General features: G+C 36.4%; 1 protein-coding gene across 1 annotated transcript in view; it reads left to right on the forward strand.

Annotated features, from left to right (window-relative positions):
• The window catches only part of LOC127438907 (low-density lipoprotein receptor-related protein 1B-like), a 326,009-nt gene that overhangs the window by 191,486 nt on the left and 115,355 nt on the right, over positions 1-19,168 (forward strand). The window contains exons 42-43 of the mRNA XM_051694811.1: positions 9,465-9,654; positions 16,388-16,592. Of these exons, the coding sequence (XP_051550771.1) occupies positions 9,465-9,654; positions 16,388-16,592 (395 nt within the window). The remainder of the gene's footprint in view (positions 1-9,464; positions 9,655-16,387; positions 16,593-19,168) is intronic.

Consider the following 19,168-nt stretch of genomic DNA (forward strand, 5'->3'; position numbering starts at 1 on the left):
AAAAAGTAATGCACAATTAATAAAATAAATATATAATCTGCATGTGCTGCATGCTTTAAAATGAATGTGTGAAGCCGGCTGCTCGGACGCTGAAAACACCTCTCATGAGCATCATGTTTGCTCTGTGTGTAGTAGATGGCAGTGAGCAGAGCGCTCTGAAGCGTGCAGCACGTACAGACTATATATTTATTTTAATGAAATTATAGCTTTTGGGGGTTTAATTATCACCCTGGAACAATATCCAGAGGTGAGAAACCACCATCAAAAACACTCAGAAATGCCAAATTAAAGCTATGTTTAAATAGGCTTGTGAAATGGGGAAAAAGGGTAATGTTTAATGCAATTAAATAATAATACTAAAGCAATATCTCACATCTGTGATGTTCTGTTGTGCAGCACCTCATTTGACAAAAATATCTCCTGTGTTGTTCAGATTGTGTTTTGGGGATTTTGTAGAAAAGCACTTAATTTGATAAAAATAATGAGATGTTGAAAAATTTAATTAATTAAAAGAATTATATTTTCATTTATTTAAAGTTTTAACAAATTAATTTGGTTAGAGACCATTTCAATGACGAAATTTAATTAAACTGTCGAAATAACCACAATTTTAATGACTTCTCATGTGTTTTGGAAAATTGTACCTTGAAAAGAGTGGGAACCTTGGCTGGGAGACTAGTTGGCTGACCAGCTAAACCACCTTAAACCAGCTAAGACCAGTAAACACCTTAAGTTGGTTTAAGCAATAATTGGTGTATTCTCAAATATTTGTGACCCTTTCAGGATCACATCTGCATCAATATCCCCTAATAATTTATTTAAAAAATGATAAAAAGAAACAACTTTTCGCAATGCTGCTCATGTTTGTAGAAGCATCACGGCCAATTAACTGTGGTAAAATGTAAATAAATTATCTGTGTGTTGTACAGCCAATTACTGTGCTACAGCAGCAGCCCACTAGCAGGCATTAAAATTCATACCTCATGTGATTTATCAGGCCCTAACCTTGTCAACATTAACACACGTCTCATTTAATCAGTATGCCATTAACCTGCAGAGCTGTCAGCTCGCAGCTGCCATACTGAACGATGACTTGCCTGAGAGGAATTGTGATATTTGTCAAACGAGGCCGTAGCGCTCACTCGGATTGTTACACCTGACCCTAGACGCTAAGCTTTATCCTTTGTCATAGATTTATGCTGATGTATTGTAGACATGTACTGTGTATGTACAGATGACAAACAGCCTCTCTGTTTTGGTGGACTCGTGTTTGAGGGCTGTTATATTATGTAGCACTTTGGGCCACATGTACACTAATACATTTTTGGTTTAAAGCTCCATTTCCGTTTCCTAACGTAATCGTTTTTCCAAAGGATGCGGTCAGGGTATGAAATTAATTTTTTTGTCCATCATCCTTAGTGGCTGGTGAACGCCTAATTTTACCGGCCACTTAGATTTTTCATATACATATATATAAATATATATATATATATATATATATATATATATATATATATATACAGTGGTGTGAAAAGTGTTTGCCCCCTTCCTCATTTCTTATTTTTTTGCATGTTTGTCACACTTAAATGTTTCAGATCATCAAACAAGTTTAAATATTAGTCAAAGATAACACAAGTAAACACAAAATGCAGTTTTTAAATGAAGGTTGTTATTATTAAGGGAAAACAAAATCCAAACCTACATGGCCCTGTGTGAAAAAGTGTTTGCCCCACCTGTTAAAACATAACTTAACTGTGGTTTATCACACCTGAGTTCAATTTCTCTAGCCACACCCAGGCCTGATTACTGCCACACCTGTTCTCAATCAAGAAATCACTTAAATAGGACCTGCCTGACAAAGTGAAGTAGACCAAAAGATCTTCAAAAGCTAGACATCATGCCGAGATCCAAAGAAATTCAGGAACAAATGAGAAAGAAAGTAATTGAGATCTATCAGTCTGGAAAAGGTTATAAAGCCATTTCTAAAGCTTTGGGACTCCAGAGAACCACAGTGAGAACCATTATCCACAAATGGCGAAAACATGGAACAGTGGTGAACCTACCCAGGAGTGTCTGGCCGACCAAAATTACCCCAAGAGCGCAGTGATGACTCATCCAAGAGGTTACAAAAGACCCCACAACAACATCCAAAGAACTGCAGGCCTCACTTGCCTCAGTTAAGGTCAGTGTTCATGACTCCACCATAAGAAAGAGACTGGGCAAAAATGGCCTGCATGGCAGAGTTCCAAGACGAAAACCACTGCTGAGCAAAAAGAACATTAAGGCTCGTCTCATTTTTGCCAGAAAACATCTTGATGATCCCCAAGACTTTTGGGAAAATACTCTGTGGACTGACGAGACAAAAGTTGAACTTTTTGGGAGGTGTGTGTCCCATTACATCTGGCATAAAAGTAACACCGCATTTCAGAAAAAGAACATCATAACAGTAAAATATGGTGGTGATAGTGTGATGGTCTGGGGCTGTTTTGCTGCTTCAGGACCTGGAAGACTTGCTGTGATAAATGGAACCATGAATTCTGCTGTCTACCAAAAAATCCTGAAGGAGAATGTCCGGCCATCTGTTCGTGACCTCAAGCTGAAGCGAACTTGGGTTCTGCAGCAGGACAATGATCCAAAACACACCAGCAAGTCCACCTCTGAATGGCTGAAGAAAAACAAAATGAAGACTTTGGAGTGGCCTAGTCAAAGTCCTGACCTGAATCCTATTGAGATGCTGTGGCATGACCTTAAAAAGGCAGTTCATGCTCGAAAACCCTCCAATGTGGCTGAATTACAACAATTCTGCAAAGATGAGTGGGCCAAAATTCCTCCACAGCACTGTAAATGACTCATTGCAAGTTATCGCAAACGCTTGATTGCAGTTGTTGCTGCTAAGGGTAGCCCAACCAGTTATTAGGTTTAGGGGGCAATCACTTTTTCACACAGGGCCATGTAGGTTTGGATTTTGTTTTCCCTTAATAATAACAACCTTCATTTAAAAACTGCATTTTGTGTTTACTTGTGTTATCTTTGTCTAATATTTAAACTTGTTTGATGATCTGAAACATTTAAGTGTGACAAACATGCAAAAAAATAAGAAATCAGGAAGGGGGCAAACACTTTTCACACCACTGTGTGTATATATATATATATATATATATATATATATATATATATATATATATAATAATTTATCAATCGTATATATTTAAAGTGCATTCAGAAAGTATTCAGCCCCCTTATTTATTTATTTTTTTACATTTTGTTATATTGCAGCCTTTTGCTAAAATGCTTTAAATTATTTTATTTTTTCCACTTCAGTCTACACTCCATACCCCATATTGACAAAGCAAAAACCAGATTTTTGATAACTTTGCAAATGTATAAAATTTTTTTAAATAAAAACAAATAAAATGTCACATTGATATAAGTATTCAGACCCTTTGCTATTACACTTGAAATTTAGCACATGTGCATCCCATTTCTCTGGATCATCTTTGAGATGTTTCTACACTTTGATTGGAGTCTGGCTGTGGCATATTCAATTGATTGGACATGATTTGGAAAGGCACACGCCTGTCTATATAAGGTCACACAGATGAAAATGAATATCAGAGCAAAAAGCCATGAGGTCAAAGAAACTGCCTGCAGAGCTCAGAAACAGAATTGTGTCGAGGCACAGATCTGGGGAGGGCTACAAATTTGTTTGGCTGAATTGAAGGTTCCCAAGAGCACAGTGGCCTTCATAATTCTTAAATGGAAGAAGTTTGGAACAACCAGGACTCTTCCTGGAGCTGGCCGCACTGGCCAAACTGAGCAATCAGGGGAGAAGGGCCGTGGTAAGAGAGGTGACCAAGAACCCAATGGTGACTCTGGATGAGCTCCAGAGATCATGTGTGGAGATGGGAGAAACTTGCAGAAGGACAACCACCACTGCAGCACTCCACCGATTTGGGCTTTATGGCAGAGTGGCCAGACGGAAGCCTCTCACAAAAAAGCACCTAAAGGACTCTGAGACTGTGAGAAACAATATTCTCTGGTCTGATGAAACAAAAATTGAAAGGTTTGGCCTCAATTCCAAGCATCATGTCTGGAGGAAACCAGGCACTGCTCATCACCTGCGCAGTACCATTCCAACGGTGAAGCATGGTGGTGGGAGCATCATTTTGTGGGGGTGTTTTTCAGCAGCAGGGACTGGGGGACTGGTCAGGGTTGAAGCAAAGCTGAACTCAAAAAAATACAGAGATATCCTCAATGAAAACCTGGTCTAGTGTGCTCAGGACCTCAGACTGGACCAAAGGTTCACCTTCCAACAGGACAGTGACCCTAAACACATAGCCAAGACAATGCAAGAATGTCCTTGAGTGGCCCAGTCAGAGTCCAGACTTGAACCCAATCAAACATCTCTGGAGAGACCTGAAAATGGCCATCCATCGAGCTCCAACCTGAGCTTGAGAGGATCTTCAGAAAATAATGGCAGAAAATCCCCAAATCCAGGTGTGCAAAGTTTGTCGCATCATAACCAAAAAGACTTGAGGATGTAATCTCTGCCAAAGGTGCTTCAACTAAGTATTGAGTTAAGGGTCTGAATTCTTATGTCAGTGTGATATTTCAGTTTTTCTTTATAATAAATTTGCAAGTAATCAAAAAATCTTTTTCTTTGCTTTGTCACAAAGGGGTATGGAGTGTAGATTGATGTGCAAAAACAAACAAAAAAAAAAAAAATAGATAATTTAAAGCATTTTAGCATAAGGCTGCAACATAACAAATGTGAAAAAATTTAAGGGGTCTGAATACATTCTGAATGCACTGTATATATATATATATATATATATATATATATATATATATATATATATATATATATATATCAACAGCTCCCAAGACCAGTTTTTGTTGACAGGATGATCCGAATCAAAGCTTGTTCTAGAACAGACAGTTCATCTGCTGTCTAATTTCACCCAGACCTCCGAAGTTCTAAAAGTGTCTCTAGTTCTAATGATTAGAGCCTTTGTTTTTGCACTCTCTTAACATCGTTCCCAATTCCAAATCTTTTTATTGACATGAGCTCACCCTGTTCAGCGAGCGTGAACCTTTGCAGAGAGAGAAATTACACATTTTCAGCAATCTTTCTCACTTTTCATGTGTTTGTCTATGAAAACTGTCATACAAGCACTCTGCTTCTCTAACTCGTGCTTGTAACTAAGCCTCAGGTTTCTTTGACACTTAAATTGCACTGCTTTTCTTCTAAAAAGTTAAATAGGCTAGCCGTAAGGTGCTTTTGACACTTTAAACAAGTCTTCGTTTATGTATTAAAGGGTTAGTTCCGCTAAAATTATTTATTTTATTTTTTGTTGCTTTCACTCACTGTCATATCGTTACAAACCTGAATGCTTTTATATATGTATTTATTGATTTTATGCAGAACACAAAAGTGAGAATTTTAAAGCAACTCTTTTCCATATAAGGATAGTTCAAGCTCCAAAAACGGCAAAAATGCACCAATGCAAAATTTTCAGTGAATCTGGACTGAAATTGCAGTCTGTTCCTCACACAAAGATAGCATTTGGCTTTAGAAGACTTTTAATACAACACACTAGTTGTATGGACTATTTTTATGGTGCTTTAGTCCTTTTTTGAGGTTGACAGATGTGGTCATTATGAACTCTATTCCATTGCATTAAAAATATCTATGTGAAGATTCTTCAAATTTATCCCTTTTGTATTCCATAAAAGAAACAACATTCTAGGGGCCTGGAGTGACTTACGTATGAGTAAATAATTACAAAATTTTGATTTAAAAAAATTACTTTTTTCTTTCAAAATGGTTCTCGTTGTCACCTCTGGGACATGGAAACCTATATTTGTTCTGCACAACAAAGTTTTGAGTTCTTATTTGGATCGATGCCCTAAAAATATTGATGATGTCTGGCGGTTTCAGCCTTTTATATGATACTCTCAATTGATTTCAAAATACAGAAGAGGTCTGCAAACACAGTAAAATAACACAAATACCAAGTATGGTGTTCACTTCAGTCAAAATCTCACTCTTTTCATATCTCAGACTTATTTTTAGACACATTATGATGCTAGGAATGGGCTAATCAGCATTGTCGGATAATAAAACTAACAACACTAAAGTGCAATTATTCATTTAAGAGAGAGAGATCTTTTTTATGAACTGGAGAGCGGGAATTATTTTATTGTAATTCAGCTCGAATCTTGATTGAAGCTGTGTGAGAATATTCGAAAGAAGTAAAAGGTTTTACTAAGCCAGATTTTGCTACGGTGGACCCTTGAAAGGTTTTATTAATGTGATTGGAAAATCAATTACGGGTCAGGGGTGAGCGAGTGTATTGGCTTAGAGAGAGAGAGAGAGAGAGAGAGAGAGAGAGAGACAGGGACGAAGTTAGACAGTAAGAGCTGAACTCTGCCAGAGGGGTTCAATATCAGCCTTCAGGCCTTGAGAGAGAGAGAGAGAGAGAGAGAGAGAGAGAGAGAGAGAGAGAGAGAGAAAGAGAGAGAGAATGGGAGGATGTCTCCGCAGGGGTAAATCTGTCTTTTTAAGTGAGAGGAAAAGGTGATGGATTGCAGACAGGAGCTGATCGGATGATACACACAGACATACACACACAATATACTGTATGGTACGTGAGCCATTACCCAGGCAACATGCATTGTTAGAGCCCTGAACTGGAAATGTCATGTCACCTTCATTCTTAAGACCTGAAATTTCTGTTATTTTCACCTGCAGCCCTATTCCTGTATTTATTTAATTTAGAAATAACATTTGATAACAAATAAAATTTTTATTATGGGTCATTGTGTCAGCTCAAACAGAGGTCTCAAAATGTTTTTTTTTTTTTTCTTTTGGTAAAAATGATAACAGATGGCAAAAGCCAAAATATTAAATGCCATGGATCAATATTTACTGAGTAATCCAATATTTTGTAGAGGGGTCAAAATGACAATTTTCACCTATGATTTATAGCAATGGCTTGAGTCAAAAAATTGGGGAAATATTTTTTTTTTTTTTTTTTTGTGCGTGTTGTTTTTCCCAAAGTTAGAGTGCCTATATTTCCAGTAGTATAAAAGATATCTTAATATCTGTTTAGATTCTGGTTCTGAACAAAAGTTCCTTTTTGTATGTTCATTTTTAAGGCCCTATATGGGTGGATATTAGAGATAAGCCCAAACAATTACAATAATCAAATTAATCTTTCAATGCTTTTTCAGCATTGTTTACTTGATCTAACAATGTTTTTTTTTTTTTTTTGCAGTGTAACGTTTCTGGAAATGCCCCATTTGTTTCATGTTAAAAAGAAAAATCATATGTATAAACAAAAAATAAACTTAAAAACAGTCATATGAATTTCTTCAAATTTCATTCCATTTTAATTCTACTTCACTTCAAATTCGAATAAAAATGTTACATTCTTTTTGCTACCTCAATTCAAATTCAGGAATTTCTGGATTTCCAATTCTGAATGGTGCACAACCCTGCACAACACGCTATCATAAGATTAATTGATTCATAGATGTCTGATGGGGGATGCCACTTGTCTATAATTTGGCAGAATGGGGTTTATTTAAAAATGCATGAACATTCGGAAGTAGCATATCAATTTCCCATGTTTCAGATAATATGCTCTTGGAAAAATTGTATGGGAAATGATTGAGTCCATATCAAAATCTCTGATTTGTATTTTCAGACTTTGGTGTTGTGGCAAAACTGAGCACTTTGGTGCAATCAGAGTTTGAGGCATTATTGAGATCTCTTCTGAAACTCTAGAGGAGACACATGAGATTACTGGGGTCTTTTTCTTGGGAGATAAAACAGAAGTCTCCATTTGATCTCAGAGCAAAAATTTAGATATTAAAGAGATCTCTATATCTATAACCTTGTTATATAGCGTTGTCATTGAGTTTGAAAAACATAGTGTCTTATTGTCTGTTTCCTGGCACAGTCGGAGTTCTGCTTTATGCTGGTTGGGTCCTTGTTATACTCTATGCAAGTGATCCCAGGCGAGTCTGTGCATCCTTTTCTGTGCTAGTCACTTCAGTCATCAAACTACAGGGATAAGAAACTGCATCCTTATTGTAACTACGTGGAATAATTCTGCAGTTTCATAAACCTTTGTGATATTTAATTAATTTATAAATGTTTGATTAGTTTATATTGGGTGGTATTCCTAGTCTTCCATATACAGTATAAACATCTCTTTTCACCTAAAATATTGTATGGCACATTTAGACCAATATGATTTCACATTTTAAAAGTTGAAATTATAAGAAAGCACTTCAGTGGTTTCAGTGAAGTGTTGAAAAAGGTGTATTTTAAAAAAGGTGTCAATTTGGTTTTCACACACATTTCCACAACACAGCTTGACCTTTCCTGAAACCCAACTGTTTTTTACATCAACCATCTGTCTGGCTTTTCTTATTTCTGAATCACTTTTGAAGGAACCTGTGGAGATTGTTTCCTGCTGTCCTGTTTTATGGTCTTCGGATCAACTGGTTGCATTTTTGTGGAGTTCAAGGCCTTTTTAGTTTAAAAAAAATTAGATTAAAGCCCCTTAGTTCAGACACTGTAGCTTTAGTAGTACCCTTGCATTGTACTGTATTCACAGTCAAAGATAATACTTTAAATGAAAAGAATAGTTCACCCAAACTAGTTTTGAAGAATATCCTTGTCATTTTTTTATTTTTTATTTTTTTATTTTTTTAAGTAAATTTAAGTAATTATGCATGATAATCTTCACCTCCTGTGAGCTGTTCAACATTGCGACCACATCATTGAGTCAGTGAGTTGAACTTGAGAACTGGATCAGTCTGATTCTGAACGAATCATCCAGATTGTTTTTTCTGAACTGTATCAACTGAAAAGATTTGAATCGTTAGTTTGCAAATCAGACATTTCTACTTCTCTCAAGAATGATGTTGCATGACCAACATGTGGACTACGCCAATAAACATACTTTACGCAAAAACACAAACGCAAACACTCGGCCAATGCGCAGTTCAGTTTAACATTCATAGCATGTATTCTTGCATTACTGTGTTAGAGTTCGATAGAGTTGTCCCATAAAACTGGACGTGTTATTGTTAAGGTAAGTTGCTATATGTAAACAGGCTTTAATGTACTTTCTTTGCAATATTCTCTTCAAACTCTTGTTTGGCCATGACAGTAGTTGACGTGCAAAAGTAAACTTACAGTAGAAGCGGACATGCAACACTAGTGTTCGCTACAGCACCCCATGTGGCAATGCTGAGAATGCAATACAAACTTGCGGTCTGTCACATTTCGGAATGCAACAATGCACAAAATCAAGCTTATATAGCTAGAAACATCAGCGTTCTCATACTTCTGTAGAGTATGTTTCAACCTTAAGATTGAGGACCACAAAGAACTAAGGGCCCCGATTGGCACCAGGCCATTGTTGACCTTGCATTCCCTTCTGTAGATGTAGGCTCTGTGGAGGGCTTGGCGTACCACCGAGGCTGGGATGTTCTCTACTGGACGAGCTCTACCACGGCCACCATCACCCGCCACAACATCGACCAGACCAGACCAAACACCTTTAACAGACACACGGTGGTCTCTTTGTCTGAAGAAGACCATCCGCATGTTCTCACACTGGATGAGTGTCAACGGTGAGTCTAGAAGTTTATCTTAAGTTTACCATAGATAGTTATTACAGATAGTTATTCTAGTTATTATAGGTGCAGATGTTATCACAAAAACACCAAAACAGAAACATAATTCTAATCACGCATAGCACAGATGAGATAAAGACATTCAAGCCCATTTATAGATGCTGTTTACAGAAATGCAGATTTTCTTAAGGAGACGGTACCGGTTTTTAGCACGTGTTCAACAAATCAATGTAAATACTTATAAATAGTAGAAATTATGCATTTCAATAATAAACATGTAACAAAAAATAAAATATGCAATATAATGTCATATTTATTGATTGAATACATGGCTTTGTTCATTTTTAAAAAGCTAAAATGTTACCAAAATGATGAAAAACCTATAAAATGTAGTTAGTAAAATTTATATTTTCGTAATGTACCTAGTTAGAAGGTCCCCTGTATAATTAACAGCTTTAGCTGGGAGAGAATTTCTTTCATACATAAGCAAACGGGACATTACAACTGAAATATACCCATTTGAATCTATATCGAAACGGAATCAAATTGAATCAAATTGAAAGCTTGTGAATTGGATTTGAATCAAATCGGAAATTATGCATCAATACCCAGCCCTACTCCCTACCCTAAACCTTAAACCTAACCAAGAGTGTTATAAAAAGCAAATGTGATACGAATAATGCAATAGCTGAAGCAATCATGTCACTTTGTGGTGCTTCTATGACACTTTCGGCTCACGTGTCGACTCGCATGCTCTTCAGGACTCGTACCCCAGTCCTTTGCATCAAAGTGCATCAGTTTAGCTCCCGCGCAATATGGTCACACTCAAACAAGCTTGTAAATGTTGTTGGTTATGTAATGCAAACATTAAAATGTATCGCTATTGTTTAAATGTCATAAGATAGCATTGTGTAAGAAACAAGGTGAAAAGTACGTTTTTAAGAACTGATGATGTGCCATTTTAATTGTGATTTCAATGAAAGGGAATAAAAATAGTTGTTTTAGCCCCTCTAGTGTTTATTTCACTAGGAAACCACTGTGATACGAACAGCGAGCCACATAAAAATAATTTTGCAAAAGTGAAGTTAAAGGTCTGTAATTCTGGCACCAGGATGTCTATGCCCAAAAGGTGCCATTTCCGATAAAAGTCAAAGAACATCATAAACGTCACAAAACTCTCACACAGAAGAGCATTTCCACTTGAGACAACACACCCTACTGATTAAGGACCATAAAACGCAAATCTCACTCACATCTGCTCCCTCTCTCTCACCTCAAGTCACTTTAAAGTCACCAAAAACTAAATTATGACTTATCCTGTTCTGTAATGTAAAAGGTTTTCTGATCATACATGTTTGGTATCATTCAAGAGGTCTCAGTGCAACTGGTAAAATGGTCTCATTCCCTTTCAGCAAAGTCAAATCACAAGTAAGATTTAAGAACTTACTGTATTCTATCAGGGGCATGCCTCTCCCAGGTATCTCACAGGAACCATATGCTGTATGCAGATTAGGTGCATTCTTTGTAAACATCAAACGACCAACTCAATTAAAAGTTTCAACGGTCTACTCACAACCCCCTAAATTGTAAACCAAATCCTGAATAACATCAAACAAACACATCTGAAATAACAATAGAATCATTTGGTACTTGAGGAGCTCAGGGAATCTGTAGTCAGATCTCCCGCACAATTGCTGTGTGTAGTTTTCTCTACCAGGTATGCAATTCTTATTTCTTATGTTTTGATAAATGTTTGAATTTGACTTATTATTGTCTAATTGGAATTGATGAATATATTATTTTACCTGGTATATACATTGTTACTTTTGAGTTTATTCTGATTTATTCTGAAACTATTGTCTTTAGTAGATAACATTAAGTTCATGTTTCCACAAATCTACGACCAGGTTAGTAGTGGACTAAAGCTCAGTTCTGAGTGGAGCATGGGGCACACCGACTGAGACTTTAGAGCTCAGACTAACAAATTGGCGTTAGTTCAAGCGTACTTAAAGAGTGTACAGGCTCAATATGGAATTTCCGTTAAGGACAACATGAAGTTGATCGACTAACCTAAATAGGGTGAAGTCTAAACCTCTGGTTATTGTAATATTTTTCTAGCTAAGTGTACATAGGAAACTATGGCATGATTATATAAAGCTATTTTTAACTTAGGTAATGTTGGTCTATCTTTGTAAATTTTAGCAGTTATGACCTCTGAGTAGAAATAATGTTACTCTAATTAAGTGTCTGCTATCTAAGGGGACTAAACAAAATATTTTTAGATAAAAGAGCAAGCATGAGCAACCATCTAAATAGTATTAGTCAATTACCTCTGTCTAATGACCAAGACTGGCGTGTTTGTGATCGTAAGATCCGTGTACACGGCCAGCGCGAGACTCTCTAAGCGACATAGGAATCTGAATGAATGAGTACAATATAAAATAGAGTTAAATACGATGATCAAATGTTAAACCAAATTTTAAAATAATAATTAAGATTGGAACATTAATATATCCTTGGAAACTTTTATAATTGGAGTCAGATCAAATAAACGGGGATCATAAAATGAATAATATAGTTATTTAATCGGAAAAAATAACTTAAACTTAATGCGCACGATAAGACAGAATGCGCAAGAGACCTTCAGCCACGCCATTGGATACCGTCCTTGGGCCTTTGGGTGGCCCCCCCCCCCCTTGCAGGTCCATGACTCTATGAGACCAGGTTGATAATTTCACACACAGTGGTGGAAAATGGGCTAGAGATTTGTGCAAATAAGTAAGTACAAATAATTTTATTCTAAACCATCATTAAGAAACTGATGTTATGCAGTTGAATTTCAAAAAATAAATGCAGACATTGTCTAGAGATATATTAAGCCTAATTGTAACATTTTAAGCTCGGTTCTCTGGGTAATTTTCTTGTTTTCTTGTTAATCCTTCGCACATTCATTTGTTTTGTAACAGTGCTAGTGCAATTAAATTTATACTCTGTTCAGCGATGTACTAGAACTGCATGTACAGTACAAGAACAAGGAAATCTCATCTCCCTCAGGCTGGTAAGGCAGATGTGTTGAAATCGTATTTTCCTTTTCATTAAAATAAAATAACTCTCAAAACATCTAAAGTTACTCTACCTAATCTCATAAAAACCTCTGTTAAAATGTTTGTTTTGATAGCTGTCTTTTAAAAAGTTCAATGGAAGGAGTGAGGAATTATTTCAGAGTAATTAGGCACAAGTCCACATACAGTGTATAAATTTTACATCAGTAAAAAATGACAAAGACGGCATTAAACTCCAAACGAGTTTGTGCCTCTTGATCTCCGTCAGCCATTTCCCTTCATTTTCAAATTAGAAACCATTAATTAAGTTGCACTTTTGTCATTTATTTAATATTTTGCTGCTCGACAAATTGATGCCTTCCTGAACTGTTCGTGATTAGACTTTTTTTCATTTTTTTTTCTTTTTTTGCTTGATCCTCTCATTGTAATATTATAAGGCATGCAAGGCCTTCTCTAAATTAAATTATTAAACGTTTTCTTGTAGTTCAGTTTAAGTTTCGCATTTAACACGTTTCACATTACTAAGATGTCAACAGTATGATCTGTGGGCTATTTTGTGTGTTAGGAGACTAATTGAGATTAAAAAAGAGATTATGTACTTCATTTGAGTTGGTTTAATTATTATTTAATCTTCTATATGTACCAGTAAATTTATGTTTTTACATTTACATCTTTACGCTGTGTTCCATTCAAAGTCAGATGTGGGATATTCCTATTTGATGTCTTCAACCTCCGACAACAGAAGTGACCCATTGCCCAACACAAAATAACGAGTGGATCTAAACCTCATTCTCATTCAATTCTCATCAAAAGCTGTAATTCTTGAGAAATTAAATGCTGTCTTAAGTAGTTTGGAATAATCATATATTATTATTTAAAAAAAAAAAAAAAAAAAAAAAAAGACTGAAACAATATCGGTTGGAAGTGTGTTTTATACATTATTATTTTATAAACATTTGTCACCAAATTAAAGTAAGGTGGTGTATAACCAACATGCATATTTAATTGTTTTTTAGATTTTCAAGGTTATTTATACACATGTGAAGCAAGGGGAGTATTTAAATTCCTCTTACTTGATAGTTACATCACTTGGCATTTTTCATTAAATACATTTTTGTGTAAAAATACCATAATATTTTATTATTAATATTTTTTATTATTATAAAATATATAAAATAAATAATAATTATAATAAAAACAATTACTGTATATATATATATATATATATATATATATATATATATATATATATATATATACACACACACACACACACACACAATACAATACAATACAATAAATACATTTATAAAACCAACGTGGGCACAAATATTAAATTTCTACAAACCTGATATACCACATGCGAGTAAAATAGATTTGTTAAAGATTTGTCAATTTTATCATCTTGGACAACTGTACTGGTCAATGACCCTGGTATAGAAACAAAATGGTATTGCAAACATAAGCTTTGCAGTTGTTTTGTTCGATTGTCATCAAAGAACTCTAGTAAGCAAATTGTGCAGGATAAACAATGCTAGCAATGCTAGTTAGATTATCATAAGAGATAATCATTCACTGTGTTTTACACACCTGTCTTTGTACATGTTTGCTGTTCTTTTAATATATAATGTAGGAACTTTGACTAATTGATGTATTAAATAAACTCAGCAAAAAAAGAAATGTCCCTTTTTCAGGATACTGTATTTTAAAGATAATTTTGTATAAATCCAAATAACATTACAGATCTTTATTATAAAGGGTTTAAACAATGTTTTCCATGCTTGTTCAATGAACCATAAACAATTAATGAACATGCACCTGTGGAACGGTCGTTAAGACACTAACAGTTTACAGACGGTAGGCAATTAAGGTCACCGTTGTAAAAACTTAGGACACTAAAGAGACCTTTCTGCTGACTCTGAAAACACCAAAAGAAAGATGCCCAGGTTCCCTGCTCATCTGCGTGAACATGCCTTAGGCATGCTGCATGGAGGCATGAGGACTGCAGATGTGGCCAGGGCAATAAATGCAATGTCTGTACTGTGAGACGCCTAAGACAGCGCTACAGGGAGACAGGAAGGACAGCTGATCATCCTTGCAGTGGCAGACCACGTGTAACAACACCTGCACAGGATCGGTACATTCGAATATCACACCTGCAGGACAGGTACAGGATGGCAACAACAACTGCCCGAGTTAAACCAGGAATGCACAATCCCTCCATCAGTGCTCAGACTGTCTGTAATAGACTGAGAGAGGTTGGACTGAGGGCTTGTAGATTGTTGTCATTGCAGGCAATCTCAACACTGTATGTTACAGGGAAGTCATCCTCCTACCTCATGTGGTACCCTTCCTGCAGGCTCATCCTGACGTGACCCTCCAGCATGACAATGCCACCAGCCATACTGCTCGTTCTGTGCATGATTTCCTGCAAGACAGGAATGTCAGTGTTCTGCCATGGCCAGCGAAGAGCCCGGATCTCAATCCCATTGAGCACGTCTGGGACCTGTTGGATCGGAGGGTGAGGGCTGGGGCCATTCCCCCCAGAAATGTCTGGGAACTTGCAAGTGCCTTGGTGGAAGAGTGGGGTAACATCTCGCAGCAAGAACTGGCAAATCTGGTGCAGTCCATGAGGAGGAGATACACTGCAGTACTTAATGCAGCTGGTGGCACCAGATACTGACTGTTACTTTTGATTTTGACCCCCTACCCTTTCAGGGACACATTATTCCAATTCTGTAAGTCACATGTCTGTGAAACTTGTTCAGTTTATGTATTAGTTGTTGAATCTTTTTATGTTCATACAAATATTTACACATGTTAAGTTTGCTGGAAATAAAAGCAGTTTTTTGCTGAGTTTATAAATGTAAACATTTATCATTACCAAGTAAGTGCATCTCTCTTGGTCACCGCCATGTTCATGTGACATATTTTCCGCATTTCATTAAAAGAGCTGTTGATTTCCGCACAAGTTTCCAAGTTGGAAGTCCAACTTCAGCTGCCATTCTATCACTCTTTTCCACAAAAGAATTTCCGACATTCCAAGCTCCAAGAATGAAGTGTAGCATGAACAGAGCATCCTGATAAAATTCTTATACGATATGGAACTGCCTTCTCAGTCGTTTGAATGTACAGTAAGTGGTCAGCATAGCAGCCATTCCATTAGCCTGTTAGAGCATTAGCATGGCAGTATGTGCCTGCTTTAGTCAGCAAGAAACCTCAGCAATCTAAAATTTGCCAAAGATCACAGCGAGAACTTACGCCCCATCATGCCAAGCACACTCGCCTCAAAAACAAGGACATACTTGTCCTTTGAAGGACTAGTCTTTTTCTGCCACATTAAAAGGAAAAGAAAAAGCATAATATTCACAATGGTGCTATTAGACTGTAGCCTTTTTGATTGTAATTGCAGAAGAATACATCTTTAATGAGGCTATTAACATAGATGTTATATACAGTATATCAAGGACTCTAATGCGAAATTGAAAATGCGAAATTTGAATATGGCATTCAAAGAAGACTACTACAGGGTACATATCTGTCAATGTTACGTATATTCAAACCTTTACACTTGGTTTCTTCTTGTCTTTCATGTCTTGTCTGTGAATATTGTAAGAATTGTTTGGTGCGACATTCTACACTGACCGTAATTTTTACCATCTTCTCAGCCTGATGTTTTGGACTAACTGGAATGAACAGCGGCCAAGCATCATGAGATCGACCCTGACAGGCAGAAATATCAGAGTCATCGTTAACATCGATGTCACCACTCCTAATGGACTCACAATTGACCACAAAGCCGAAAAGCTGTACTTTTCTGATGGCAGCCTTGGCCACATCGAGAGGTGTGATTATGACGGCTTAAACAGATACGTGAGTATAGTGTGTGGCTTTTTTAAAAATGCATGGGGCTGGTTTGGATGCATTAGCTGTGTCTGGAGCAGAGTGGTTGAGTTGGGAAGATCTTTATATTTTGCTGAGGCTTTTCATAGCTAAGAGGACATCCATTTAATACAGGGCACTGCAAGATGTGTTGTTTTGAACTGTGCCTTGGGTTCACTAGATTCTCATTTGATGTCATTCAAAAAATAGTACAAAAAATAACTTTCTCTTGCCATATGGATCAAATAATAGACCATTAAACAATCATTGAACATTTTGCTAACTGATTTTACTCCTATGTAGTCTTCTGTAACTAAGTGTTTGACTTTACGGCATGGTGTTTGGTACTCACTGAAGCTTATTCTGGGCTTAAATCATCCATTTAGACAGGAAGAACAATCTGACTAAAATGTAAAACGACGCACAGGTTTCTATCATTTTTAAGTGCAGTTTAGGGGTGGATGTTTATGAAAATGATGTTATAAAACAATAAAAGATAAATGTAGAAAAATGCATTAAGATAATGCCCCTATAGTCTTAATGAGCGGTTGTAAAGATAACACACCGAAGAAAAGGGAAATATAAGTATATTTTGTGTTTCGAATTTCTGTCCGTCTAGCGGTATTAAGTAGGTTTTGACGCTTCACGTTGGGTCCTAATCACTCTGTCTTGGTTTATTTTGCGATAATGACCAGTCATCTGTACATTATCCCGCTTATTACATGGCTACTTACCAAATAAATAATTAAATGGACATTAAATATCGATGTAAGTTGAAATTGCATTATTATGTGTGAAGAAAGAGATGGCGGAGTCTCCAGAAACAGCCGAATTCCACATCTAGTTTGTGTTGGTGTTCTGTTGGTGATTATATGGCAAAAATTACCATCTGGCTGCTCATTATCTCACTTTTTACATGACAACTTGCCAAATAAATAAATTGAAGTTGAAATGATTTGAGAAGAAAGAGACCACAGAGTCTCCAGAATCCGATAAATTCTGAAAAGTATTTATATATATAAAAAATAAAAAAATACCACCAGCACGAACATTATCCTGCTTAGAACAAGACTACTTGCCAAATAAATAAATACATGGACATGAAATGTTATTTTGAGTTGAAATTACATTATTATTTGAGAAGAAAGAGACAGTGGATTCTCCAGAAACAGCTGAATTTCACCTCCGGTTTGCGGCAAATTTGTGTTGGTGTTCATATCACGAAAATTACCATCCCACTTTTCATTATCATGCATATTGCAATAGTAATTGCCAAATAAATAAATAAATGGACATGAAACATCGTTTTGAGTTGAAATTACATTATTAAGTAACGTAAAGAGAAAAAAAAAAGAGACAATGGCGTCTCCAGAAACTGCTAAATTCCACCTCCGTTCTGCATTTATTATGTATTCCAGAAAGCCATAAAATCGGAACAGGCTATTTTTTACAGACATAACCCAGAAAACAAAGCAGGACATACAATTGTGCTCATGGAGATCTAATTTACTTGCTACTAAGTCTTAAGGATCTTTCAAAGATTTGTTGGCACTAACTAGAGGTAGACGAATATATCATTTTTACACATTAATCAGTGCTGATATCGGTTATTGGCAAAGATCTATACTGAGAGTTGCCAGTATTTTTTTATGTATTTTTTATTCCTCCGTGTTCCTCTGTGGCTGGTGCTGGAGGATTCCATAGTAGAATGACTTGGTTCTGCAGTATAACAGTGACCTATAGAAGTGAAATAAAAACAAACACTGACACCTACTGTATCTAAAATCTAAATCTGTCATCATTGAGAATATTCATCCATATTTTTATCCTCATTTTAATGGATATTTTTATTTTGTCAATAAACTTCATCTGGTACAATAAATAAACAAAACCCTTCACCTGGTGACTACAGTATATAGTAAATAAAAAGCTTAATTTGGTAAATAACCTACTTAACTATAGAGCTTTGTAATGGAGCCAAATCTCTGTCATCTTAAAACACTCTAAGAGTCACCGGTGTGTTTCGGTCTTCATAACAGTCCCAGAATAAATGTCCCTGGTTATGCACAAAATCATGTAAGGAATAATTGATGACGGACTGTTGAATTATCTAAAAATAATGCACGCCCGAGGTGGTAATGCGGTCACGACGCACAGTGTCAATTTTTCCGCTTATACCATGGTTACCACACCTTAAGACATTGTTCAGGGTTTTATCTCAAGACATTTTCTGGTTTTCGTCCCTAAAATGCTTTCCCGTGAGTGGAACTACTTCTGCCACGGATTCAGCACCTTACTTTAATACAGTCCAAACCTTCGTTGCTAGTTTGAAAACGTCACTTTAAAACTAGCAACGGAGGATTGCAAGGCTTGCGCTGCTTTACTGGAGCACTTACTGAAGTAATAAGGTAGTGTGTTTGTTTGTGTGTTTGTGTGTGTGTGTGTGTGTGTGTGTGTGTGTGTGTGTGTGTGTGTGAGTTTGCGTTTTAGTGATTGAAAAAATGAAACTCAGAAACTGAGAGAGATCGCTTCTGGGATTACCTTTTTTGTTGCAGCTCTCGTCAGAA

Source organism: Myxocyprinus asiaticus, chromosome 50, assembly GCF_019703515.2.
Source record: "Myxocyprinus asiaticus isolate MX2 ecotype Aquarium Trade chromosome 50, UBuf_Myxa_2, whole genome shotgun sequence".
NCBI classification, from domain to species: domain Eukaryota; kingdom Metazoa; phylum Chordata; class Actinopteri; order Cypriniformes; family Catostomidae; genus Myxocyprinus; species Myxocyprinus asiaticus.